The sequence below is a fragment of the Leopardus geoffroyi genome, chromosome D4, assembly GCF_018350155.1.
Source record: "Leopardus geoffroyi isolate Oge1 chromosome D4, O.geoffroyi_Oge1_pat1.0, whole genome shotgun sequence".
Classification (NCBI taxonomy): Eukaryota; Metazoa; Chordata; class Mammalia; order Carnivora; family Felidae; genus Leopardus; species Leopardus geoffroyi.
This window is the reverse complement of record NC_059342.1, coordinates 83925336-83952788: the sequence shown is the minus strand read 5'-3', so window position 1 is coordinate 83952788 and position 27453 is coordinate 83925336. Positions and strand designations below refer to the sequence as shown.

The following is a 27453-nucleotide window of genomic DNA, read 5'->3' as shown; positions in this document are numbered from 1 at the left end:
TGTCTGGGTCATCCCTGACCCACACACTTCTCTGGGCTGGGATGGATGGGGCCTGCAGAGGGAAAGCAGGAAGATTCAGTGCCACATAGCAGAGGACAGAGCTGTGAAGGGGTCTAAGGCAGGCTTTGCAGCCCGCTGACCTGGGTTCCAGTCCCACCACTCACTGTGAAACCTGGAGCCAGTCTCTTCACCTCTCTGAACTTGTTTCCTCACCTGGATCAAGTGCAACAGCATGTGTGAAAGTACACAGAAAACCGAGAAGCCAGGGACAAAGGAAAAGTGATGGTGTGGCCCCCAGGGGACGAGGCCCCTTGACTCCAGGACAATTACCCGACTTCTTCCTTTTCTCTCCCTGCCAGGCTTGCTCTTTGCATAGGGTTTAGCCAGGCCCCATTGTGGGGCAGCCCCTGGAGTCTCTCGGGAATAGGGCACACCCTCTTTCAGGGGAATCTGGCCTTGGCAGCCTGCCAGGGCAAGAGGCTTGTTCCCACGGGCCTCGCTGGCAGAGCCAGATGCTTGCAGCTGTTCTTGGGCAGTGCCCAGCCAGGGTTCAGAGGCTCTGTACTGTGGTCAGGCTGAGCTGGCAGGACTCAGAGCCAGTCAGCAGCTAGCACCAGGGGCTTGGGGAAGAGGCCCCCGAGCCTTGAGAGACCACAAATTTAGGGGGCTCTTGAAGGAGACTGGTCCCTCACATTTCTACCTTCCGGTCCCTTGGACGTGTGGGCAGAGGTCCTCACAAAAGGAGGTGGTCAACAGGACCCGGGAAGGGGGAGCAGGCTTGGGATGCCCCTCAGGCATTTGGGGAGGGTTTCAGAGGAAGAATCAGGAGCCACATCAGTGAGGATGGCCCAGAAATTTGGGTACTCTGGGAACTTTGGTCTCTTGTGTTTTTGGTTAATTACTTGGTTGCCCTTCACTGTGATCCCCCGTGGATCGAAGGAAAAATATAGGAGTCTGTGGGCTCTTCTTTGGGGAAATAAGAAGTGGGGGGTGCTGGAGAGGCCATCCATTCCAAAGCCACTTGGGAAACAAGAGGTGCCCAGAAGGCTCCATGTCATTTCCCAGAATGCTGGCCTGGCTACAGGTCTGGGGACTCCTACCCCACCTCTGGCTGTTGCCTGGCCACGGGTATGGTTTTCCCCCCTGGACTGTGAAGTCCACGTTAGGCAGAATCTCTGGGAGATACAGCAAGTACATGGTGGACCTTCAGCAACTTTTTGAATGAAGAAGGAAAAGTCCAGTGAGAGCGGAAACAGCTGAAGATACTGGAAAGGAACTGAGTGGCCCTTTGTATTGTTTATATCATTTCATCCCCAACAACGCCATGAGGGGTATCATCTCATTGTGTGGATGAACAAAGGGCACCAACAGGTAACCAGCGGAGGTGACATCTGGACAGTTTGTAGAGAAGACACTGGATCCGTGTAGGTGATCTTTGGGGTGCCATCTATCAGCAAGCCCCCAATCCCCAAGGGTCCAACCCTCCTCCAACTCACCAGCCACAGCTTCGGCCATCTCCTTCCTGCCCGCCTTGTAGTAGGTGATGCCTCGGATCACAGCCTGCTGCTGGGCCAGGGTCCGGGGCTTGGCTGTGGGCTGGGGGAATCTGCCCTTGCCGCCGTCCTTCCTCAGCTTCTCCACCTTCAGCAGCTTCTCCTTAGGAGGTTTTGGGAGGCCCCTGTCTACAAAGCTCTTCTGCATGTTGCTGTATTTGTTGTTGTCTTTGCCTTTCCCTCCAGCTGTGTCCTGAGGGAGAAGTGAACTCTCAGACTTAGGGGAGGTAGAAGAGGTATTGTGGGAGGTCACGGAGGCTCAGCTTATGGGGACCGGAAGCGGTCATGCCACTCCAGGACCTACGCCTCAGGTGCTCGTGAAGTCACAGCTTTCCCCCAGAATGGCGAAGTCCATGACTGGGGTGTGCCTTGGTTTCCCCACTCAGCAGTAGCTCCCAAGCCCAGCCTCATAGGTTAGATTCCTGTCTCATTTCCAACCACCTGCATACTCGCCCCCAGGGGGTAGATTATAATGATCAACTCCCTAGGGAGATAACTGGTCACCAGGTCAGCTTCCTATCCCTGTCTCTCTCTCACTCATGGGTCTTTGTTAGTGGGCAGGGGAGAGGTTCTCAGGCTCCGAGGCAAGATGACCAATGTCATCTCAGTGTGCCGGGAACTGTCCCAGTTTTAGCACTGTAAGTCCTGCATCCTGGGAAACCCTTCAGTCTCAGGCAAACTTGGATGGGTTGGTCATCAAGGGCATTGCCCTTTGTGCATGCAGTTTCCAGCGTTTTGTAAATTTTATTGTCACTTCCCTTTAAATGCCTCTGATGCTGGCTTGGCACAAGATCACAGGCCCTGTGACATCGCCTATTGTTAGGCAGAATCTCCAGGAGATACAGCAAGTACAGTATCTAGACCTTCCGTGTCGTGGCCAAAACAGCATTCATTCGCGCCTGTGGACTTGACACGGGAATGAGCAGGAAGCCTGCCCTGGGCTAAGGCACCAGGCTTCCTCCACGTTTTATCAGCAACTAGGTGGTCCCGGCTGCAGACACAGATGGCCCCATCATCACAATGTCAGCACAGGAGGCCAAGAGGTGGAGAGGAAGAGCATGGGCTCGCCAGTCACACAGATGCGCGTTCAAGTCCTGGCGCAGCCGCCCTCTCTCCACGTGACCTCGCTCTGCGTTTCCTCATCTGCCAAATGGTCAATGATGCTCCCTCCTCATGGGTGGTTATGAGAATAACTGAGATCCTGTCTGTGAGGAAGTCAGGTTTAGACTTTAGAAGTCAGGTTTAGAGGATGTCAGGATTCCACAACGTCGGCTCCTTTCTTCCCTACTCCAAAACACAAGGCCGCTGTGCAGAATGGAGCGGTTGTGCCCTACACATGGGTGACAGGCCAAACGGGCATGAGGGCACTGAAATTGAGCCTGTACTCCCATTTGCCAAGCCACACACCCTAGTGTATATCTATCATAGGAGGGAGCCTCTGTACAATTTGCCCGCCCACAAGGGGCTCCTTTTTATTTGCCCAGAAGGAGAGCCTTTTTGGCAATTTGTCTGCTTAGAGGAGGGCCTTTCCTTCCTTCCTTCCTTTCTTTCTTTCTTTCTTTCTTTCTTTCTTTCTTTCTTTCTCCCTTTTCTTTCTTTCTTTCTTTCTCTTCCTTTTCTTTCTTTCCTCCTTTCTTTCTTTCTCTTCCTTCCTTTTCTCTTTCTTTCTTTCTTTCTGTCTTTCTCTTCCTTTTCTTTCTTTCTTTCTTTCTTTCTTTCATTTTATTTTTAAATTTATTTATTTTGAGAAAGAGAGAGAGGGTGCAGGAGGGGCAGAGAGACCACAAGAGAGAAAGAGAATCCCAAGCAGGCTCTGCACTGTCAGTACAAAGCCCGATGTGGGGCTTAAACCCATGAACTGTGAGATCATGACCTGAGCTGAAACCAAGAGTCGGACGCTCAACCAACTGAGCCACCCAGACGCCCCAAGAAGGGCCTTTTTCAAATGCACATAAAGGTGTGTATATGTCTTGGATGGCTCTGTCTGTTGTCTCTGCTCACTTTCTGCTGAGCTTGAGTATGGAACGCCTGGGTACTTGGTGTAGGAATTCTCCACTCCAGACTGGGTTGATGAAGTGGTGTTAGTCTGCAGGGTTCCCCGAGGCATTGCCCATCTACCCCTGAGCAGGCCTGACCCAGCCAGGGGTCCAGCCACAGCAAGGGAGGCTAAAAGTGGTTTTGCTGCAGCCCATCCCCAGGACCAGGCAGGGAGGGTCCTCTCTACAGCCTTGTCCCCACTAGTTTGGAAACAGAAATGCCTTGGATGCCGCCAAACACCTGTCTCAGCAAACACACCCCTCGGCTGGATCCCCACGTCTGCTCCCAGCTTACCTCTGTCAACCGTGCTCGCTGTATGCCAGCAACCTCTGCCCCCAACCCTGCCGTGGACTCTCTAGCTGTGCTAACCCTCAGCCCTCTCCTATGATCTCAAACCCCCATCCAGCTGGTTCCTGGGACTGAGGTCCTTGGCACACTGTGTTCCCAAGTCCACCCACCTTCTGGCCCCATCACCAGAGCCATGGCCTCACCTGAGCCTTGCTAGCAGGGCCGGGGGCTGGGGCAGCGTCTGGGACCGTGGCGGCGTCCTTCTGCAGCAGCTGGAGGCCCAGGCTGGAGAGCTCCTTCTTGATGCCCATCATGATGGCCGAGTGATTCTCATAGCGCTTCAGCTGCTCACTGAGATGGCGCATGCCCTCCTTCACCACCTCGTTCTCCCGGCTCAGGTTCACCTTGACGCTCTGTGGGCAGGACCTTAATCAAGGTCTTTCTAGCCTCCTCTGAGAGCCACTCCCCGCCCCCCGCCTCCCTGGAGGGGACACCCCAGCTTCACTGCCCGTCTCCTGAGCAGGGCCCAAGGGTACAGACAGTGGCACCAGCAGGCCTGGGTGGATAAAGCATGCTGCCCAGAGGCCATGTGATCATTCATGTCTTATTTAAAAAGTGAATGAGTGATGTTTTTCCCTTGGGCAGAGGGAGCCAGTTCCTCCCAAGTGAGGCTGTTTTCTCCACTTCCACTCAGAGTTAGCAATAAGGGGTTTTTTTTGTTTGCTTTTTTTTTTTTTTTTTTTTTTTTTAGTTATCGCCTAGTGAACAGAAGCAAAGCGCAGATAATGCAAAACAGAAGACAATTAAAAAATCATTTCTTTGTGGCTACGGAAACCATTTCTGATTTGTTCCAGCCACAGCAGATACACTCTCCAGATCGCCTGGCTCCTAGTTCCACGAAGCGAGTTAACATTTCCTAAGATTACGGGAGGAAAGGCCAAAGAAGGATAACCATGGAGCTGGCATCAGGAGAGCCTGGCATGTACGAGGGGCACAGAAAACACCGGCGCACGGTAGCAGTCCAACAACCATCACCTGACTCCCATGCTGGCAAGGGCCTGGCACACGGTAGATACACACCAAACACTTTTTGGATAATTGAAGCCACTGTGACCCCAGCTTTGGGGAGACCAAGGGGTTAATCTCTCACCCGGGGGCACAGGATGCCCAGGTGCCCCCTCCCTCTGGAAAGGAAGCTGGGAAAGGAAGCCCCCACACCCGCTCCTGGCAGCTGCATGGCCCCAGGCTCCCGGCAGCCCAGCAGGGGCCGGATGCAGGAAACAGGCGGAGGCCGGGCTGTGCCAGCAGAGATGTGTGCCAGTAAACCTTGAACCTGCAGCCTGGACGCCCCAGGATTGTCCAGCTCTGTCGCTGTCCTCAGGGGGCGGTCCTGGCCACCTGCCTAGCCCTCCAGCACATTTGCACTTGACCAGAAGATGCGTCTGCTGCAAGTGGGTACTGGGACCGCCATGCTGTCCTAATAAGCCCTACCCTGGTGGGCTTAGCCAGTCCTGTACTTTTATGTGGCATTTTATGCGACAAGTAGCCCTGGACTTGTGTAATGTATGAGTCTTGGTCTTGGTGAACTGAGGGCAACTGCAAGCTCCAACCAGCCCTACTCCACATCCCTTTCATGTAGTCAGCCAGTGCCTCAGTTTCTCCACCCAGCCTTCCAGCTTCCTGTAGGCCCACGAGCCCAGTCAGACCGCTTTTCCGAAGTCTGGACCCAGAGGCCTACATCTGCCTCTCCCAGCTGCCTGCTGGAGTCCAGTTTTCTTTTTTTTTTTTTTTTTTTAATTTTTTTTTCAACGTTTATTTTTATTTTTGGGACAGAGAGAGACAGAGCATGAACGGGGGAGGGGCAGAGAGAGAGGGAGACACAGAATCGGAAACAGGCTCCAGGCTCTGAGCCATCAGCCCAGAGCCCGACGCGGGGCTCGAACTCACGGACCGCGAGATCGTGACCTGGCTGAAGTCGGACGCTTAACCGACTGCGCCACCCAGGCGCCCCAAGGAGTCCAGTTTTCAACAGCCACCAGGGTCAAGGCAGAATTGCCCAGGCCCCTTCAGACACTACCCTTGGCGTCCAGTGTTGACCCAGCCTGGCTCCTGGGTAGAGCTCTGCCCTTACCTCTTCCAGCGTGTTCATCTGGGAGGCCACCTTGTGGACATAGGCGTGCACTTTCATCAGGTCCATGCTGTACAAGGTGCCCTCCAGGAGATCCACCATGGACTGTAGCTGCCCAGGAAAGGGTGAGAGGGTTAGGGTAAGGGCAGAACACAGGATCAGGCACATATGGTGCAAAAGGAGCTCTACCACTTGGAATGGCCTCATGGGGCCTCAGCACCCATCGGACCCAGCTTGCTAATAATAATGAGAAAAGCAGTGGATTCCATTCTTGAACTCTTATCACAAGGCAGGTACGGTGTTAGGGGCTTTAACGAGCTGTTTCACTTAGTCCTCAGGACAACCCCACGGGGTGTGTGGACACTGGAGATCAATGTACATGCCCTGGGATCCCTCTTACCTATTTCTTGTGCCCATACCTGGCTTCCACGTGCCTCCTTTTTAACAGCCTGCATCTGTGACCCTCTTCAAAGAGCTTCTGTGTCCCCAAAGTGCCTGGGAGTGTATGTCCTCCCGGGGCAGTCCTTAGGCAATGCCTGGCAGGTATGGGCATTGAAAAGCCCAGCTCCCTAGCCCCAGTGGGGGACAACTGGGCTGTCATTCACACTCCAGCATCCCCTGGGGCTGAAGCTGATGCTTGGCCTGAGACCACACCCTATTGGGCTTCCTTCTCCTCCCACCTCCACCTCTACCACTTTGGTACCAGCTTCTCCTGGGCTTTTCAGAATAAATCACCAGCACACGAATCACTTGCCTCAGAGTCTGCACCTTGGGACCCAAAGACAAGGTCTGGACAACTTTTCCTTCCTTCCTTCCTTCCTTCCTTCCTTCCTTCCTTCCTTCCTTCCTTCCTTTTCATAATCTGTGTGCCCAACATGGGGCTCAAACTCATGACCTGAGGTCAAGAGTCCCATGCCCTACGGACTGAACCAGTTAGGCACTCTGACAAAGTCTGGAAAACTTTTATTTTCATCTTACAGAGTAGGACATTGAAGCTTAGGTGAAGTGACTTGTCCAAAGCCACCCAGTTGTTAAATGGTGGGGCCGGCAGCAGATCCCAGATTGATATACACCAAAACCTCTCTCCTATCATGCTTTACCATTCCTTCTTGTGTTCAGATGGGGAAACGGAGGCCAAGAGAAGGGAGGAGCTTGCACAACAAACAGGCCAGTGGCAGATTCTGTGTCACCCGTGTCCAGCGCAGGGCTCCTCCCTGCAGATGTCCCTCCCCTTCCTATCTCCATCACACGTCATCAGGATATGACCTTTCCAGATGGCCAAGATGCCAGTGAGTGTCAGGGAAACCAGGGCACAAGGGGCTGGCTGGAAATCAGCTTCCCCTGGCTTCTTGAGGAGGGCTGTTTCTTCAGCCCACCCTCTCACATGGCCCTACTCTGAGTCCTGCAGCATTTCTCAGGGTCTGAGCAAGCCAGCGCTCCTGTCTGACCCTGGCCAGCTGTTTCCAAAACAGTTTTACTCCCACTCTCCCAGGGGTGTTCAAGTTGTTTTAAGCCAGAGATCTTTTCTTTGAGTAGGCATTGATCTCTAAAATGAAAAAAGGGAGTGGAGAAGTCTTACGGAAGCAAGGGTTGGGCCTTGAGTCTTGTCTGCTCCCCTGTAACCTAGCTCAGACCCTGAAGAGTTGCTCGGTACCCCTTGGGCTCAGGGGAGCACAGTCTGAGAACCATGCACATAGACTCGTGTGTGCTTTGACGTCCTTCTCTGTGAAATGAGACAATAGGGCTGTGGTCAGGAGCAGTAGTGTCTGGACAGGGCTCTGCAGAGTGGGCACGCTGCTTAGGGCTTCATGAATACCAGCAACAGTGATACTATTCCAGGATACTAAAGGGGATCCTCCCAGCTTCAGTCTACTGCCTTCATGGTGACCCAAACTAGCTTTCCAAAACACAGCTTTGACCTTGGGTCTCTCTGCTGCTAGATAGCTTGTCATGGCTCCCCAGTGCTCATGTATGACTTTTCACTTCTTAAGCCTGGCATTCGAGCCCTCTATGCTCTGCCCATGTAACCTCAATGGCCTCAGCAAATGTTTCCTGTGGGCCAGGAACTAAGGACAGTGATGAGTAAGATAGACACAAGCCTTCATGGTCCTTCACAGGCTGTCAAAGAACAGAGCGTAACAGAGAGGTGCCCAGATCATTAATGTGAGGACGCCGACCTTGTCTAGGAGCAGATGTGGATTAGTAAAGTATGCCAGGAGGGAGTTTTGTTTGAGCTGAGCTCCGCAGGAGGAGCCCAAATTAGGCAAAGAAGGCAGGAGAAGGGCAATCCAGGCCAAGGGAACAGTTTGTATAAAGAGCGGGAGGGAAGAAGAAACACGGTGTGTTTGGGCCATGCTACCGAAGTGTGGTCTGCAGACCAGCACTGGCCCGAGCTATTTGTCGCTCATCTATGATAAGGTAATGACAAAAAAGTGGGAGTAGACTTTTACAAACTTTCAGATCCCTTTGACAAAGAAATTTTTAATCTGTTGACTCTACTAGCAAAACACTGGATTTGTATTTTGCATGTCTGTTTTCTGTTTCATTTTTCGAATAATTCATTTTTATGGCATTTTCCAAAAGTATTGGTTCTTGTTTTTATTTTTTTATTTAAAAAAAATTTTAAAGGCTGCCTTTTTTGAGAAAAAAAAAACAACACTTAAGTTTATTTATTTATTTTGAGATACTCAGAATGAGTGGGGAAGGGGCAAAGAGAGAGGGAAAGAGAGAGAATCCCAAGCAGGCTCTGCACTGATGCGGGGCTCAAACTCATGAACCCTGAGATCATGACCTGAGCCAAAATCAAGAGTCGGACGCTTAACTGACTGAGCCACCCAGGCACCCTGGTTCTTATTTTTTAAAAATTTGTCTTGGGGCACCTGAGTGGCTCAGTTGGTCAAGCATCCAACTTCAGCTCAGGTCATGATCTCACAGTCCTTGAGTTCAAGCCCCGTGTCAGGCTCTGTGCTGACGGCTCAGAGCCTGGAGCCTGCTTTGGATTCTGTGTCTCCCTCTCTCTCTGCCCCTCCCCTGCTCATGCTCTGTCTGTCTCTGTCTCAAAAATAAATAAAAACATTAAAAAAATTAAAAAAGAAAAGAAAACTGGTAATAAATAACAAGAGCCATAAATCTGTTCATGCTTTCGGCACAGTAATGCATCTTCTGGGTATATAACTTTAAAAAAAAAATTTGCCTTTCACCACAGATAGTTCGAGAAACCCTATGCTAGAGGAATTGACAGGTGGCTAGTGGGGCTGGAGCAGAGACAGTGCAGAGAGCCATCCTGGGCCACATCCACTCCACCTGCTCTCACACATAATACCCTCATTTCTTCTCTGCCTGAGGGACTCCTACCAAGCCCTCAAAGCCCAGCTCTAATGTTACCTCCTCTTCTGGGTTCCCACAGTCCTGGGACATCCGGTGGCCCAGCACCAATGACACTGACATTGTTGGAGTCAGGAGCTGTGTCCCCATAGGACTGGGGATTCCTCAAGGGTGGGCCCATGTCTAGTTCATGTCCAGAAGGAAAGGGAGTGAAGAGGTAAAAGGTATGCACCTGTCACTAACCTCCCCAAGAAAGGGAATCTAAAAATCCTCTCCCTCCTACTCAAGAGTCATGCAACAAAGACCAAATCACAGCCGAAGTTCTTAGCTTGAAAGGGCTGGGGTAGAGACAGGGGAGGATATAGCATGGGTGTGCCCTGCTTCCCCTCCTCCATGGGCTTCCCTTAACCTCCTCTCCTGGGGGGCTTCCCATAGACAGGCTTCTGCTAAAGGACAAGTTGCTGAGCCTAATGGGAGAGGCATCAGCCCTGTCTCATACTGCCTCTGCACCCCTCTCTTGGGGTTTTCTGGGTACCTCTCAGGTACCTGCCCCTGCACCTATAGTGTGAATGAAACACAGTATTTTCTCCTCCTCTCCTCCTCCTACAATACCACCTACTGGGTCAATCTCACCGCTACCCTACTCTGGTCCTACAAGACTGAATGAAAACCATCATGGCTGCTGTGTACTGAAAAGACCTAAGGGACAATGGGCTCCTGTCTCAGAGCAAGTCACAATCCCTCTCTGGGCCTCAGATTCCTCCACAAGTAAAGCTAGGACCATAAGTTTGCTCTCCAAAGGGCTGTGGCAAGGATTAAATTAGCCAGAATGTATGAAAAGGTTTTGTGTATCCTCATGTAAAGTATGCTTACAATTTAGTTAATGAGAAGTGGGCTTGAACAGAAGTTGGGTTTGTCCCTATAACTCAAGACTGGCCTATGGCCTCAGTGCCTCCAGTCTGCAGAGCCCTAGTGAAGCCTCAGGGAGACAGTGCAGTCCGGGGACTGACAAGTTGTTAAGAGGTAACGTCCTCAAATTCAATCCTATCCCAGCTTTGAGAGTTTTGGTATCCATTTAGTTGTTACAAAAATAAAACTAAAGTTAAATTTAAAGAAAATATTTTTAGCCAAATGTGGGAGACCATTTTTCACAGGTCTCTTGCTTTTTTCTGCATGTCTTGCATGCAGAGGTGCTGCCTGTCTTTGTTCCAGGACATCTTATTATATGGTGAGCAATCTTGGAACATAGAGAGAGTGTTTCCCTCCAGAGTCGGGAAGGTGTGCTCAGTGCCCATTATAAAAGTTTTGGATTTTTTAAGCTTGGGGCTCCACTCTTGAGAAATACCCCACTGTGTGTGCAGGTGTTATCTGGTCTTCACTGTATCACCCCATGGGAACTGGAGCTGGAAGAATCAGTTCAAGAAAATGTAGATACTCTGGCTGCTGTGAGTAATAAAGTCCTTAGTCTCTGACCCAGGAGGCTTGTGTCTTCTGCCAGCATCCATGAAACGGCCAGGCTGACCTGTTACCTTAGAAGTATGGTAACATCTCAGTCAATTTCACAGTTCTTGATACCAAAAAAGGCAACAGAGATACTCATATGTTTGGAAGAAATTGTAAAAGAAAAAGATACTCTCAAAAGACAGCAAGTTTATCTGGTCCATTACAGAAAGGAAAACAGGAGAGTACCGTTGTTTAGAACACATGCTTTGGATACAGCAGGAAGTCGTTCAAATCCCAGCCCCACCAAGCACAGAGCTGGGTGTGTTATGAATGCCACAAAGGTGCCTGGCTGGCTGTGGGGACTGTGATCTAGCCTGCACATGCCTATTCAAGCCATGTGTCCTGGTGGTAGGCCCTGGCATGGGGCGGTGTCCCTGGAGGTGGGGCTTCTTTCTGATTTGCCTATGGAGGTGGCTGGAGGGAGGTAAGCATAAAATGTATATAAAAGTATGGTTTGGACCCCGAAGCTACCTGCCATTATGTGAGAGCTTGGGCCACACATAACTTGTGTCACCTAACTTCCCAAACCTCAGTATAAAACGAGGACAGTGATTCCATATTTCCCAGAATGGTTCAAGAATTTAGAGGAAAAAAAAATGTGTAAAGTGAGCTTAGCACAACATCTGGTATGCAGGTGGTGCTTGAATATGGGAAGTGGTATCATTACATTAAAAACAATAAAATGCCACAAAACTTAAAATTTAAAATACTATATACTAAGGTGCTGACAGATGAACTGGTTTGGGTAAAATATAGGACACTGAACTAGGTGATAAAGTATATACCTGTTTGCTTATTTTCTGTCTCCCTTACTCAAGGCACGATGAGTTCCCCCCTTTATCCCCAGAACAGTGCCGCCTGGCCGGTGGTAGATGCTCTGTAAATATCTGTTGCATAAAGAAGCCTGCATTGTGCACACCTGCTAGAACACAGGGTAAACTGTGTAAACGCCACCTCCATCACTTACTGGCAAATAGTATTGGGCAAGAAGTGGCTTTCCCTTCAGGGAACCTCGGTTTCCTCCCCTGTGAAATGGGGTAACAACAGCAGCCACCCAGAGCGTGTGGACTTTTCACTGAAAGGATAGCCCACGCTAGATACTCACCCAGGAGGCGTTCCCTGCCCCCCCGCCCCAGAAAGTCTACCTTGAGGAGCTCTGGTGCCTGCTTCTTGAGCTTCTCCATCTTCCACTCGTTCTCGCAGGGGTTGAGTGAGGAGGGTGGCGCCGTGCAAGAGCAGCGGCAGTCGGTCCCTGAACTCACGGTCTCCACAGTGTAGAAGTCCTCCACCCGCGCCCGCCCGCTGCGCACCCGGCTGCACGCGTCCTTGCTCAGCGGCCGCATGATGCACTTGCAGCGGCAGTCAGAGCCCTCTGAGGTCATTCGCACCTGGTCCATGTCACCAAACACCTGCAAGAGGGGCTCCGGTGAGCCGAAGGCCAGTGCTGGGGGGGAGAAGGAGAAGGGAGGAGGAGCCAGGAGGAGGCACCTAGGACAGGTAGCACAATCCAGTACTCTTGGCCTTTGGGGTGCCTGGCTGGCTCACGCAGTTGAGCCTGTGATTCTTGATCTCAGGGTTGTGAGTTCGAGCCCCACACTGGTTGTAGAGATTACTCTAAAAAAAAAATTTTTTTTAACTCTTAAAAAAAAACAAAACATGGAATTACCACAGGACCCAATAATTCTGCTTCTAGATAGAATTATTATCTAAAGATGACTTCCCCAAAGAACAGAAGACAGGTATTCAAACAAAGACTTGTGCATGAATGTTCACAGCTGCAGGATTCACAATACTTACGAGGTGGAACCAATCCAAATGTCCATCCGCTGATGGGTAAGCAAAAGTGGTGCGTCTATACAGTGGAATATTACTGAGTCAAAAAACGAATGAAGTATGGATGCATGCTACAACTTGGATGAACCTTGCCAACATGCTGCTAAGTGATAGAAGCCAGACGCAAAAGGCCACATATTGTATGACTCCATTTGTTAATATCCAGGCTAGGCAGATCCACAGACACAAAGCAGATTAGTGGTTGCCAGGACTTGGGAGAGGGGAAATGGGGAAAGACTGCTTAATGGGCACGGGGTTTCCTTTTGGAGTAATTGAAAATGTTCTGGAACTAAGTAGTGGTGATGGTTGCACAACATTGTGAATGTACTAAATGCCACTGAATCGTACACTTTAAAATGGTAAATATCATGTGTATTTTATCACAACAGTAAAAGATATGAAGAACTTTTATAGGGTACTTACTACACCCCGGTTTTCATGTGCATCACATCCTTTAATAATATCTGTGTATGGGGGGGCTAGTTACCTCCAAAGTCCTTACCATGGTCTTCAAGGCCTACTTGAACTGACAGCCTCTGCTCAACCCTTCCTCTTGTCACCCTTTCCTTCCTTTGGGTTACTCCATTCCAGCCTTTGCAGATGTGATACCCTCATCCTGAAACCCTTATTCCCCTGATACTCCCTTGGCTTATTCCCTCATGTTACTTACACATCACCTCCTCGGAGAAGCCTTCCAGACTAACCCACCTCCCCTTACTCTGTCCCCTTATCTAGTGGCTTTGTTTTTCTTTATTATACCTGTTACCATCTGAAGTATTATATTTGTGTTTGCTTGTTTTTTTCTTACTTTACTGAAGGAACCATTAGAGAAAGGGACTTTGTTCAGTTCTCTCCTATACCACAGAATAGTGCCTGCATGGCCTATAGTAGATGCTCTGTAAATATCTGCTGGATAAATAAGCCTGCATTTTGCAGAAATGCTAGAGCACAGGGCTAAGACCATGGTGTCTGCAACCTGGGTTAGTAGCTGTGAGATGGTGAGCAGCTCAGCCTTTCTGGCCACTCCCTATTTGGCTCAGCCAGCCTACTCTGGGCTCTAGGCTCTTGGAACACAGCTCCCCAAGGCTCAACCAACAAACACCCCAGGCCTCGTGGCTACTTAGTTCTCACTGAAGTAACCAGGACTCAGTTTATGGCTCCCTTGGGCTTCCTGCCAACCCCCGTGCCCTTGAATGTCGCAGGGCCCTTGGAGGAAGGGCCAAAGGCACCCCATATCTGTTCTGAGCTGTCAGACACCTGTTTGGGTCTCTGGCCTCTTTTGGACCCTGGGTGACAGCTGGAGGTGCAGAAGAAATAAGTTGAGATACATTCTCGAGCTTTCCTGCTATATGAGAAGATGGCAGAGTAGGCTCTGAGAACACAGAGGAAGACACCCGTGAAGACTGCTCAGAGGAGGGCACCCTTGGGGGGCATCTTTACGGAGGAGAAGGGCATTCGAGGGACAGCAAATCAGATATGTAAAGATGAGAAATGGCCTGGCACTTGGGGATCTGAGGGAGAATCATTTTGGCTGGTACTTGCAGGAACCCGGGGATGGCAGAGACCAGCTTGTGGAGGGCCCTGAAAGCTGGTTGGGGATCTTGGTTTCTTCCTGAAAACACTGGGGAGTCACGGAAAGATTTTAAGCAGGGGAGAGCCAGGTTCAGATCTGCATTATGAAAAGTTGTTATATTATTATTATTATTATTATTATTATTATTATTATTATTATTATTATCGAGCTGCCTTGTGGAGAGATGGTGGATGGACCATCCTGGGTCACAGACCTCGGAGGTGACATTTACTAAGAACTCACTAAGTGCTGGGGAAGCGTGGGGGCAGTGGTTAGGCAACAACCATGGGCCACCTACAGCTGTGTGTTCTTGGGTAGATTACTTAATCTCTCTGTGCCTCAGTTTCCTCATCTGTAAAATGAGGGTACTACTAGTGTCTTCCCAACAAAGGACTGAGAGATGGAATGCCAGGATTATGCTCAGTCCAGTGCCAGGGGCCCACAGTACAGTCTGTTTACTGTAGCTGTTATTACTATCAATAATCCTGAAAAGGGGTCGTTTTCCTGCTTGTTTCTCTATGTATATGCAGTGGTAGATATTCTTAGAGGGTCCTACAGATGCCCTGGAGCCATCAAATGACTTGTTCAAGGGGATTAGAGCCCAGTGTGGGTAGACTTCCAGTCCCCTGGGGGACAAGGAGGGTGGGGAAGGAGGAAGCTACCAGTAGCTTTGTCCTGGGCCCTCTGTGGGCAGAGTGTACCCTGGGCACTTTGGGGCAATTCTCCCCTGCCTGTGAACGCTGACAGCCAGGCTAGGGGTCCTGCACTTTCCTTAAATCTCGGCCAGTGCCTTAAGCCTGCCTTCCGTTCAAGACTCCTGGGCCCCCTTCCCAGATCTGCTGGGACCTCCAGCCACCCCCAGCCACTCCCCAGTGGGTGGATATGGATGTGCTCTGTGTGGCCAGGCCAGAGAGGCTTCCTCCTGGGGACCCACTCATAATCCCAACGTCCACCCCCACCAGCCTCCACATCAGATTGCAATATTCCTTGTCTCCTCAGATGAGGTGCTACATCCTGAGGGGGGCGGCCAAAGCCCTGATACCGGCCAGGAGTCGGAAGAGGGCCTCTGCTCCCAGCCCCAGCTGCCAGGAACCTAGGCAAGGCCCTCCCTTCGGTGATTACTGGGGCCGGCGGTGCTTGATTGGAGGCAGCAAGGCACCATGGTGAGGAGCCAAGCCCAGACTCAAATCCCAGCTCCTCCATTTCCCTGCATGGCCTTGACCCCTCTGAGTCTCTGCGTCCTCCTCCATAAAACGGGGAGGATAATACTCTCTGCCTCGTAAGCTTGACCTGAGGCTGAAATGAGTCAAAATGCATGCAAAGCGCCTGGCACCAAGCCTGGCACAGAGTAACTGCTCTTTAAGGGGTACGTGCTATTCAAGTAGCCGCCAACAACCCTCCCTCATGTTTGCACGTCATTTTCTACCTCTCTTTGCTCTCATCACAGCCCCCTCTTACAGAGGAGAAATCTGAGCATCAGAGAAGACTAGAGGCTTGTCCAGGGTCAACTCTAAAACTTTGGTTTACTTGCTGTTCCTCCCATGACCACCCATAGTCAACAGGCAAGGGCTTCTCCAACAACAATTGAGCTGGGACAGAAAAGGGGGCCCTGGGTTGGGTCACAGGGGATGGTATAGGACCTGGCCCACCCTGCCCTTGGCACGAGGGCTGGAGCTGTTGTGAAGCAGCAAAGTCCCTGCATCACATCGCATCTCTTTCTACGGCCTCACTCAGCACACACCTGCTGCCAGAGACCCCAGAAGTGTGTGGGTGGCTCAGGCTGAAAAACATCCCTAGGTATTTGGGGGTGCCTGGGTGTCTCAGTCAGTTAAGCGTTCAACTCTTGATTTCAGCTCAGGTTGTGATCTCACAGTTCATGGGATCAAGCCCTGCATTGGGCCCTGCACTGACAGTGCAGAGCCTGCTTGGGATTCTCTCTCTCCTTCTCTTTTTGCCCTTCTCTCGCTCTCCTTCTCTGTCTCACTCTCAATCCCTGCCCCTCCCTTTTCCTTTCTCTCAAAATAAAACAAACAAACCAAAAAACATCCCTAGGTATTTGTAAGGAAATCCTCCAATGCGATGGTGAGAAGGCGTACTTGAGATTTTTCTGAAGAAAGATGGATAAATCTGGCCACAGTGGGAAGAGGAGGGTTTACACTTCTAGAATGTTATAGAAATGAACAGATTCACATTGTGTTACCTTGAGGTGGAGTCTTCCTTCTTTTCACATGACCACCCCAGACTCACTGGGAGCCAGTCTCCATGTCCCCCTCAAAGCCCTCCCCTAGGGCCCAGTGCCAGCTGGACACTCCCTAGATGGCATAGGACCCCCAAACTTAAGCCATCCAAAACTGAACCCAGCATCTTTTCTCAACTGATGTCCAACTACCCTCCCACCCAACCCAGATATCTGAGCCTCCTTTTTACACTGGACAAGCCATCAGTCATGTTCTTCCAATTCTTTATCCTAATTATCTCCCATCTCTATCCCTGGTTCTCTATTCCATGATGATAGCCCAAGTTCAGACCACATTAACTGCTACCTAGGAACACAGCAGCCTCCTCTCTGCCAGCATAATCTTCCAGAAGCTCCCCTTTGATGATCTTTACTCTCTTACTCCACAAACCTTCATGGCTCCCTATATCTCCATGAGTTTTCAACTGGAAGGATGTGCCTTGGAATGACCTGGAGTACACTTGGAAAATGCAGGTGCCCTGGCCTGAGTCCACACTTCTTAACTCAGACTCCGAGGCTCCCCAGGCCATCTGGATGCCCACTGAAGGCTGAGAATCCTGTAACCCCAGGATTCTCAAACTCCTCAACCTGACTCTTTTGACCCTCAGTGTTCCAACCTGTCAAATAGAGGTTGGCAGCAGGGTTGTGTAAGATTCTGAATTGAAGTGCTGGGCGTGGGGCTTGGCACACAGGATGTTTCTCAGTACTTTCTTCTGGGTGCCCCAGCCAACAGGAATGTTGGGGCAAGAATTTCCCTGTGGAGAGACCCTGTGGGGCCTGACCTGGCCCCACACTCTTTGTGTACAGGAGGAGGACTTCATCATTTGTATCCCTTGTCTGCCCTGAGCCTGTTTTCAATTACACCCACAGGCAGAAACTCCCCGAGCAGAGGCGCAACAGCACCGAAGCCCCCGGAGACCAGCCTGGCCTAGAACATCTGATCCAGCCTGTGCCACCACAGCCTGCCTGTGCCAGCCCCTCCTGCTCTCCTGGCCCAGTCCCCACAAGCCTTGGCCTACCCTCCGTCCTTGGGCCCCTGGTCAGCAGCAGGGATGACCAAAGACCCCCATCCCCTTGTCACCGCCTGGATGCATGGCAGTGAGGCACCCTTCACAAATGGGGCAACTGAAGTAGCAATGGGGAATCCTCAGCCACATTGCAAAGGCATACAGCAGAACCAAGTGCCATGCCTGGCTTTCATGTGGTTACCTGTCTGTCCCTCCAAGCTGGGCAGCCCCTCAGAAATGCCAGGGAATCTGTGAAGCCCTTCTCCCACTCCCATGCTGGACAAAGCACCTCCTTAGATGAAAATTCCAAGTCCTGTTTAGGAGAGACCTTGCTATAAACACTTGCTATAAATTAAAACACCCTGAGTAAGGAGCTCCCTGAGACCACAGAGTTCTGTGGTGAGTACTGGGGTTGAGCTGCCCCTGCACCCCTGAGAGTGGGGGGCAGGAGTGGGGGGCTGGACTCCCCCAGGAGCAGGAAGCCTAAGGTGGGGGGCAATTTAACCCTTTAGGGCCCTAGATAGGCTTCAAGTCCCAGGCTGGCCCTCGAAGGGCCTCCCCCCTCTCCAAAATAGGACAGGCTTGGAGAGGAAGGATGGTTATGGGGGAGGGAAAGGGTGATAATGAAAACAGCTCTCTCTGTAGGGCCAGCAGGAGACCGGCTGTGCTGAGGAATGCAGAGTAAATTCACCCATCACTTGATTTTTATTTTTCCCAGCTGGCTGAAGTGGTGTGGGGTGGGAGGTGTCTGAGGAGGGCTGTGCTGCATCCTGCAGGCTCTAGGGTGCACCTCCCTACCCACCAGCCTCAGCTTGCCCTGGAACAGCTACACACACACACACACACACACACACCCAACCTAGCAAGTGTTTGGCTGACTCACTACATAAACAACATGTTGGGTTTTCTTTGTCTTTGCTTTGTTTTGAATGTTAGCCCTCCCCCACAAGCTCTATAGTCCTCTGCATGGCTCAGAGGATGCCCAGGACCAAATATTCCTCCCAGCCAGAGATGGGAGGGGCAGAGCATTGATCAGGTTATGTGGAGTTGTTTTTTTTTTTTTTTTTTTTTTTTGCTTACTGTTCCCCTACCTGAGCCAGGTCAGGGAATGTGAGAGATCCTACATAGAAAGGAAGTTGGACAGAGATTGTTTGTCAGATGGGGAAACTGAAGCCCAGAGTCAGGCAGTGACTTGCCCAAGGTCACACGATCAAAGAACAACAAAGGGCCAGAACCCAGGTCTTTGGGTTCACAAGCTGGCCACTTCTCTATACACCCGAGTTTCCCATCTGTAAAATAGGAATGATATGCATTCCCTTCTTATCTTTAGAGTGCATGGTCAGGACTGCAGCTCCCTTGTTTTCGTACCCTGAGCTGAACCTTCAGGGTGAGGGTCTGCTAGTGCCCAGTGCTCATAAACTTAACCTGTGGCTAGTGGCTTTTGCCTTTTACCTTGCTTGTGGGCAGTGCAGCCTCACCTTCTACCCAGGAAAGAGGCTGTAGAGACACCAAAGAAGTCACTCCTTTGCTCTCCTGCTGTATGAGTAAGGGCCCTACTTTCTTCCCACCCCTCATTCATTCCCAGTCCCCTTCTCCTTCCTGGGTCATTTCCAGAACACCCTCAAGGGGTCCCTGCTCTCACTGATTCTGAGTGCTTGCTCTCTCAACATTCTGGATCTCACCTCCTTTTGGGTTCCCCTGATAAGATTTCTTAATCACAGTATGATTTATTGGGCACCTACTAGGTACCAGGTGTGGTGCTAAACATTTTATAGGCATGACCTCACTAAAGAACACCAACTGCAGGAGGTGGGAACTATTATTATTTCCATATTTACAAGCGAGGAAATGGAGGCTCAGAGAGGTAAAGGCCCAATGTCACTCAGATGAGAGATGGAGTGGGATTTGAACTCAGGTCTGCTTGACACCAGGGCAGATCCTTTCAGCCACAACAGAGAACAAAAGCTCAGGTCCCTTAGGGAAACACGGTGTCCTCCAGAAGGCGCATTAGATCCCTAGCAGGACTACCAGAGGCCAGGCAAGTGGCCAGCCCACTAGGTTTATTGGGTAGGGACTCTGGATGCCCAGCATGGCCTGAAAGCCTTGACTCCGGCTCTGTTGCAAATCCTGGAGTCCCTGGGTAGTTAGTAGTTACCCAGGGGTCTACCCCACCTGGTTAGCCTGCGGCGGAAACTTTCAGCCAGATTTCCAGACTGCCCCTGCCCAGCGCTCCTAGGAATCCCCTTCCTGGGCTGGGGACTGCATCTCTTGTCTGAGACCCCTCTAAACTCCCAGGATCCCCTCTCCCTGGCCCTGGGTTTCAGTGCTGACCTTCTCCCCGCATTGGACTGGGTCCCGGAGGCCCTTCCTCAGGCCCCAGGTCCCAAGTACTCCTACCATCTTCAGCGCTTCTTCCCCCACGAGCTCCTCTCCCTGGGTCCTGGCCCCAGCGGCTTCCTTGCTGAGCCGGCCGGGTCTCCCACTCCTGGTCCTCCGCTCCTGGCCCGGACACCCTCCTCGGTCGGCACCCTAGCCACAGCGCCCCCTCGCGCCCGGCTCCCCGCGGAGCTGAGCCCCGATCAGAGGGCCGCGCCGTACCTTACTGTCAGCGCGCACCCGGCCGGCGCGCAGCAGCAGCAGCAACAGCAGCAGCAGCGGCGGCAGCAGGAGCAGGGGCAGTGGCCGGGACCGGGTTAGGAGGGCGGCCGCGGCCATGGCGGGATGGGCACGGTGGGCACGGACGGCCGAGTGCCGACGCTGGGAAGCGCGGGCCGCACTGTGAGCTCTTTGCAGCCGCCAGCGAAGCCCGCGCGGCGCGCCCCCCGCCCCACGCCCCCTCCCGCGCTGCCGGGGGCGGAGCTAGGGTGGAGGGGGCACCCCGCCCTGCCCGGCCCTCTCTCTGCGGGGCCTCTTCGCTATTGGGCGGCTCTCCAAAGGGCATCCCTGCCAGGACACAAAAAAGGGTCTTGTTCGGAGTCCCCACGAGCCTCGGGGCCAAAACGCGGAGCGCGGGGTCGACACACGGAGGAAGGTCCTGTTCTGTGAGATGTGGGACTGTGGGCGTGTCCCTTCACCTCTTTGAGCCTCAGTTTCCTCATCTGTAAAATGGAGAAAATAGTGCTTTCCTTTTGGAGTGGTTGTGAAGTTCAGATGAGTGATGTTTCCAGAGCAGGTGAGCTTTTCAGCTCTCCACATACCCAGACCCCGCCACCTCTACCCATCTCACGACTCAGACCTCTCTCCCGTTGTTTCTTTTCCTTTTCCCTCCGTGATCCCTCCTATAGACCCCTAATTAAACTCCAGTAGCTCCTGCCTTTTAAACAGCCTTCCTTTTCCCCATCCTCAAGAGGGAGTGCTCATTTCTCTGATTCCTAGGCAGCAAAACTCCCAAGGAGCCGCCTCTGGTCGCCCCGCCTCAGGTTCCCTGCCCTCCTCTCGCTCCAGTGCTTGTCGGTCTGGCTCGGGAGATGGCTAGTTGAGGTCCTAGGGACCTCCTGTCACCGCACCTAAGGCGGCACCTCTAACCTCCCAGGATCGATGGCTCTTGATCATGCCTCCTTCCCAAACTCTCTCCTCTCTCGGTTTCTTTCGGATTCCCCGTATAACCTCGCACGGGGCTCTTTCTCAGGCACTTTTGCTTGTCCTTGCACCTCTGCGCACTCCGGGATACCAGACACCTCTTTCCTCTCCACGCTGCCTCCGTAGGTGACCCTCCCCTGATCCAAGACAGTTCCACTTGTGTGTCTATTTATCTGCCCTTGTAAACTTTAACTGCTCAAAAAGGAACCCTTATATGTACCCCCAAATGCTACTCTCAAGCACTTCTCCCTGATGCATAACCCTTCCCCCTCTTCATTTTCTTCATAGAATTTATCCCACATGAAACGTCCTAGTTGATGTGTGTGTTTCCTTGTGTCCTTTACGCCTTTTCTTGTGGGAGAGAAGTCAACTGTGCACATACCTTGTGCATGAGTAGCTAGTTGAGTGGTCTCAAAGTGTGGTTCCAGGACTAGCAGCCTCAGCATCACCTGGGAACTTGGAAATGCAAATTCTCAGGCCCTACCCCAGATCTAAGGAAGCAGAAACTCTAGGGATGGGGCCCAGCAATCTGTGTTTCAACAAGCCCTCTAAGGGACTTATAGTTTGAAGAACAATTGACCTAGCACAAGGTCTGGTGCTCCTTAACTCTGAGCTGCATTAACGAGTCACATGCTTCAGGTGTTCAGTACAAATTAGCCTCTTTCATAACTAGAGATCTGGGGACATGTCAAAATCAGGGCTAGATTAGTATAAAAAAATAAATGTGGTATGTGCGTTCTTATGTGCATAGACTGTGAATGGACACACAATAAATCATTATGGTGGTTATTGCTCAGGAGGGAAAACAGTTGTTGGGAATCAGTAAGGAGAAAGGTTTACTTTTCATTGAATACTTCTTTGCATCTGGGATTTTTGTAATGTGTGTCCTATCTATTCAAATAATAGACAAAATGTACTTAAAATAAACAGAACCAGGCAGGGGTTCCCTTTCTCAGACCTTTCTCCCCATGCAGCCTGGCTCTGACTCCGGCTAGGCTCTGGAAGAAAAAGGACACTGTCCACCTCCCCCAACTCTGCCCCCTGCTGGCTGTCCCACAGTATGGCCCCATGGTCTCTGTTTCCTCTTTTTCACCCTTTTGGTCCTACCCCCTGTCCCTCAGCAGGCTCCAGTCACAATAGATTCTCTAAGTTCTCACTTGGCCTTGGGGCCTTTGCATATGCTCTTTCCTCCTGAAACTCTCTGCTCAATCTCACTCACTCTTCCTCATTCCTCTTATTTCAATGCTTCTTATCCCAGAAAGCCTCCCCTGATCATCACCGCCAACCAGAATGAACCCTGCCACGTATTCCCACAGCACAAGGAACTTCTAAGTGTGTTCTCAGTTGTAGAACTTATTTGCACATGTGGGTTTGTGTGGTTACTTGATCTGATTAGTCTCCACCAGCACATGGTGGAGGCGAAAGCGCCCACAATGGGGCTCATACCTGCCTTGTCCTTAGCTGTATCCTTGTCTTGTCCTGTTCATCCTGTTTGTCTGTCTGCCTCTGGCCTCAGGACCACTCTCCTGAAGATCCCTCCTTATCCTTGGATACTTTCCTTTCTAGCTCTTCTGTCAGGAGGCCTGTGGTGATGGGAGTTTTTTCCATGTCTTTCTGAGCCTGTTTTCTCATTTGTAAATTGAGGGAAAGTACTGACTTCCCAGGATTGTTGGGGGGAGAGGGCAGACACTGTAGGGAAAGCATCCCATACAGGTCCTACCTCATAGGACTGTATGTTTAGGACAGTGGCTGCGTCTCAGTACATTGTCACTTCCCTCACCTTTCTCAGTTTCATGGTAGCTGACTCTTCCCAAGGAGTATTTTCAGAAGACAGGTAACTGGGAATTAGGATAGCTCTTTTTAAAAAAAAATTTTTTTAAATGTTTTTATTTATTGAGAGAGAAACAGAGCATGAGTGGGGAAGGGGCAGAGAGAGAGAGAGAGAGAGAGAATCTGAAACAGGTTCCAGGCCCTGAGCTGTCAGCACAGAGTCCGATGCAGGGCTCAAACTCAGGAACGAGATCATGACCTAGGCTGGAGTTGGACGCTCAACCAACTGAGCCATGCAGGTGCCCCAGGATAGCTCTTTAACAGTAGTAGCAGGTTCCATTTATTAGGTTAGGCCTAATATTAATTGCTTTGCATGCCTCATATTACTTTTATTAAAAAATTTTTTAATGTTTATTTTTGAGAGAGAGAGAATGCCAGAGTGTGGGGGGGGGGGGGTGGGCGGGAAGCAGAGAGAGAGGGAGATACAGAATCTGAAGCAGGCTCCAGGCTCTGAGCTGGCAGCATAGAGCTGGATGCGGGGCTCAAACTCATGAATGGTGAGATCATGACCTGAGTTGAAGTTGGACACTTAACCGACTGAGCCATCCAGGCACCCCATATATTTTTGTAAGTAGGCTTTACGCCCAGGAGAGTCCAACGTGGGGCTTGAATTCATGACCCTGAGATCAAGACCTGATCTCAGATCAAGAGTTGGACGCTTAACTCTCAGAGCCACCCAGGCGCCCCTGCATGCATCATATTATTTAATTCTCATAACAATCCTGTGAGGTAGCAACTATGTCTATTCCCTCCCTCCCCCTGAGAAACCAGGACTTTGAGGATTAGATGTAACACACCCAAGGTCACAGTTACTAAGTAGAAAAGTCAGATTTGTCTTATTCATCCTTTTACCCAGTCAGCAATTATTTATTCAGTGTCTACTGTGTCTAGGCTCTGTGCTTAGCAGCTGGGGTTTTAATGATGAGAGAATAAAGGGATTTGACTAGTCATATCTAGAAAAGCTTTTAGGAGGAAGTGACAACAAAGCTGCTGGAGTCTGAAGGAGGAGGATGTTGCTTCCAAGGGCTAAGTTTTTGGCTGAAGTTTTTCTCCATCTTTGAGGGTCAACTTAGAATCTGTCCACCACTGAAACCCCTGGCTTTCAGGAGGTTTCTGCAGTGCCACTTAGCCTCTGATTGGATCTCCAGGGAAGGTGAAATCACTATCTCCAGAGGACTGTGATAGAAAGGGAAGTTCTGGAAGGCCTAGGAAAACCATGTGGTCCTGACACATTTTAGAACCCAGAGCTGAGGGTATGACCCAGAGGACCTCTGCCCCCCCCCTCCCTCACACCACCACCACACTAAGGCTTTCCTCTCCCTCTGGGGCTGGGGAATGGTGGTAGGAAAGCAATTAGCTCAATAAAGCTGTAAGGAAACACAGAGGAGATCTAGATGTCTCCTGGTGGAAAGTATTTTAAAAAGTGTCCCTGAGGATATATTTGAACAGGATCTTGAAAGATGAATAGGAGTTTGGGACCGCGTTGGGTGAAGCCAGCTTGAAGGAGCCAAGTTTGGGTTTGGAATCCCCATGACTGCTGGGTGACTTCAACATTGTATCATAGGGACAATATCAGAGCTACCTCATAGAGCAGGTGTAAGGTTTAGACAACACAGTGTTAACGTAAACTAAACAGTGGCCAGCACAGATTAAAGATACAATACAGATTAACCAATGTTGGTAAGGAACAGCCACCTTCAAATTGCAAGGAAGCCTTGCAAAGCATCCTGTGTAGCAGGTGAGGGAAGGTGTGTGATGAGAAATGTGGGCAGGGGTCAGACCAGGCAGGGGTGCAAATGCCAGGATAAGGATTCAAAAAAAAAAATTAAGCAAGAATTGACAGATGAGCCAGGATTGGTAGGGCGGGACTAGGGGAGTGATGAGGAAGAGGCAGCCATGAGGAAGCTGTGGCATGACCCGGCAGAGTGGAGGCAGGCAAAGCACCAGAGTTCTCGTTCTTTGTCTTCAAGCAGGTCAGGTAGGGCTTAGACCTGGGGCGGCAGCCACGATGAGTCCTTCCCTGACAGGGTCGCTGAAGGTCGACGCCTGGGCAGGCCTAGAGGCTGGTGGCCTCGCGCCACCTGGTGGCTGCAGAAGGTACTCAGCCGAGAGCAGGGAGACCGCAAAATCCGGCATTTTGCTCTGGGAAACTGAGGCAGAAAGCCGGTGGGGGTGGGGGCTTAGGACCTTCCGATTGGGCCTCGTCCCTCTTCTAACGCCATTTTACAGACAGGATAACCGAGGAGAAGGGAAGGCGAACAACGTTGGGTAAGGAGTTTCTCAAACGGAGGGCTTCAAGACACTAGGAGTCAAGAGTCTGAGAGTTTCTTTAATGGCATCAATGGTGTGGAGCTTCGTTTGCCATTCGGTTGGGCAGGGAGAAAATTAGAGAGGAGGAAGAGAAACCGTAGTCCTTCCCGCCCACCCGGAGGTAAAGGCTTTTAAGAGTACCCCGGAAAGCAGAGTTTTATAGATCCTATTTGCATACGAACGTAGTCACCTGGAGTTAAACTCCATCCCTTTAATCTCTGGTCCAATTTGTCCCGAAGTCGCGAAGGAAGTCCCTCGTGAATACCTATAAATTCCGCCCCCTCTAAGCCCCGCCCACAGGGCTGGGCTTCATTGCACGTGCTCGCCCAGCTCCTTCGCGATCCGCCCCTTGGGAAGACTCATTGTCGAGGCGGGGGGAGACGGGGAATCGTAGGGATCGTTAATCATAGAAAAATCAAATAAAGAGAAGGCCCTGAAGTAATGTTTGTTCAATTTTTACCAGAAGTTTTTATCACAGTTCGGGATATTGACAGGCCTTGGCCTTCACTTCTCAGAGCTGGTTATCCTTACTCCCACCCCTTTAGTTGGTGGGGTCCCGCGTGGCCGGCCTCGCCCGGCGGACTTCAATTCCCAGCGTGCTCCGCAGGACCGTGCGTGGCAGCGGCGCGTGACGTCGGGGGAGGGAGCTGGCCAGTGCTGAGGGGGCGCGGCGCGGAGGGGCGCGGAGCCGGGCGGCTCGGGGCCCAGAGAGCGCCGCGGCCGGGAGCCCGCCGGCCCCTGACAGCCCCCTCCCCCCGGCGGACGACGACGACGAGAACGAGGGCGCCGGTCATGGCGGAGCAGCGAGCCGAGCGCGGGCCCTGAGCACCACCGCATGGAGCGGGACGAACGGCCGCCTAGCGGAGGGGGAGGCGGCGGGGGCTCGGCGGGGTTCCTGGAGCCGCCCGCCGCGCTCCCTCCGCCGCCGCGCAACGGTGGGTGAGGGGCGTGTGGAGCCTGGGCCCAGGAAGAACCGACTGCCTGTCCCTTGCCCCGGGGGTTTCCCCCCTCTCGGCCGACTTTTTGGGAAGCCGCAGCGGCTCTGGGTCTCCTCAGCGTGGACCTTCACCCCGGTCCCCTCAGCGCGGACCCTCCCTCTCCTCCCCCGTCCTACTCAGTGTGGACCCTCCCCCTCCTTCCCCGTTCCCCTTAGCGCGGACCCTCCCCCTGCCCGGTTCCTTCAACCTGGACCTTCGTTTCCCCCTCCCTTCTGTCCCCTCAGCACAGGCCTCCCCTCCCCCCGTCCCCTGTGCGCGAATCCTCCTCCCTCCCCCCAGGTCCCCTCAGCTCCGAGCCCTCCCCTTTCCTGGGTCCCTACAGTGCAGATCCTCCCTGGCCCCCCACCTCGCGTCTCGTCAGTGGGGGCTTCCCCTCCCCCTCGGGTCCCCTATGCTCAGAGCCTCCCCTTCCTCCCCCCAGAGGGTCCCTTCAGCGCGCTCCCCTCCCCCCCGCCCCGGCCTTCTCCCACGCGGGTGCCCCCTCCCTCCGCGGACGCCACACCCTCGTCCCCGTCGTTCTCTGTGCCCTCACCTTTCTGGAAGCCGCTTTCCTGCTCCTATGTTGTCCCGGGCCTCCCGTGCCACCCCCGTAAGCTCCGCGAGCCTCCACCTCTGCCCCGACCCCCCAGTTCGTTAGCTACCCGCTCAGCGGTTCCTTTTTCGGACCTCTCGGTTCCTGCTCCACACCCCATTCCTCCGCTCCTGCTCAGCCCTTTTCTCTGCTGGTTTAGATCTGTGGCCCGGCCAGGCGCTCGGGACACCTGCCTCTTTCCTCTCTTCCACCGGCCCGTCCCGGTCCGCGCCTGCCCGAGCTCAGCTCTCCTTTTCCCTTTCGCGGTCCCGGACCCAGGCGCTGAGAATTCCTCACCTGGCCCGGCCCTTCCTCCCGCTCTCCCCTGCCCCCACGTCCGGGCCAAGTCCTTGGGTTCCTCCCGGCTGACTCGCCCTCCTCCCCCCCGGCTCCCTCCTTCCTCAGGGTGTTTTATTTGTATCTGTTTGATATTTTCCCCTTCGGTGTTTGCCGCGGAATGTTTTTATTGGTAACGTGTAAGGAGCTTTTGTGAGGTCGTAAAAGGTGAACTTTTGAACTTGGAAAGCGCCCTGGAGCAATTAGCGCAGGCGATAGCCCCGGGAGGCCTGCATTACAAAGGGTGCTCGTACCGGCCGGCAAACGCTCCGGCTGCAAACCCGATTTATTTATTTATTTGCCCTGCCTTCCACCTTTCACATCTTCCTCATTTCCGAATAAAGGGC

General features: G+C 52.1%; 2 protein-coding genes across 4 annotated transcripts in view; one reads left to right on the top strand and one right to left on the bottom strand.

Annotated features, from left to right (window-relative positions):
- Positions 1-20300, bottom strand: part of OLFML2A (olfactomedin like 2A) — a 28274-nt gene extending 7974 nt beyond the window's left edge. Inside the window, exons 1-5 of the mRNA XM_045467348.1 lie at positions 20081-20300; positions 11979-12242; positions 6010-6117; positions 4082-4291; positions 1497-1746 (exon numbers count right to left, since the gene is read on the bottom strand). Of these exons, the coding sequence (XP_045323304.1) occupies positions 1497-1746; positions 4082-4291; positions 6010-6117; positions 11979-12242; positions 20081-20197 (949 nt within the window). The 5' untranslated portion in view covers positions 20198-20300. The remainder of the gene's footprint in view (positions 1-1496; positions 1747-4081; positions 4292-6009; positions 6118-11978; positions 12243-20080) is intronic.
- A 5569-nt stretch (positions 20301-25869) lies between these two features.
- NR6A1 (nuclear receptor subfamily 6 group A member 1) overlaps positions 25870-27453 on the top strand; it is a 232347-nt gene continuing 230763 nt past the window's right edge. For all 3 annotated transcript variants that reach the window (XM_045469159.1, XM_045469161.1, XM_045469158.1), the window contains exon 1: positions 25870-26136. In XM_045469159.1, the coding sequence (XP_045325115.1) occupies positions 26037-26136 (100 nt within the window). In that variant the 5' untranslated portion in view covers positions 25870-26036. The remainder of the gene's footprint in view (positions 26137-27453) is intronic.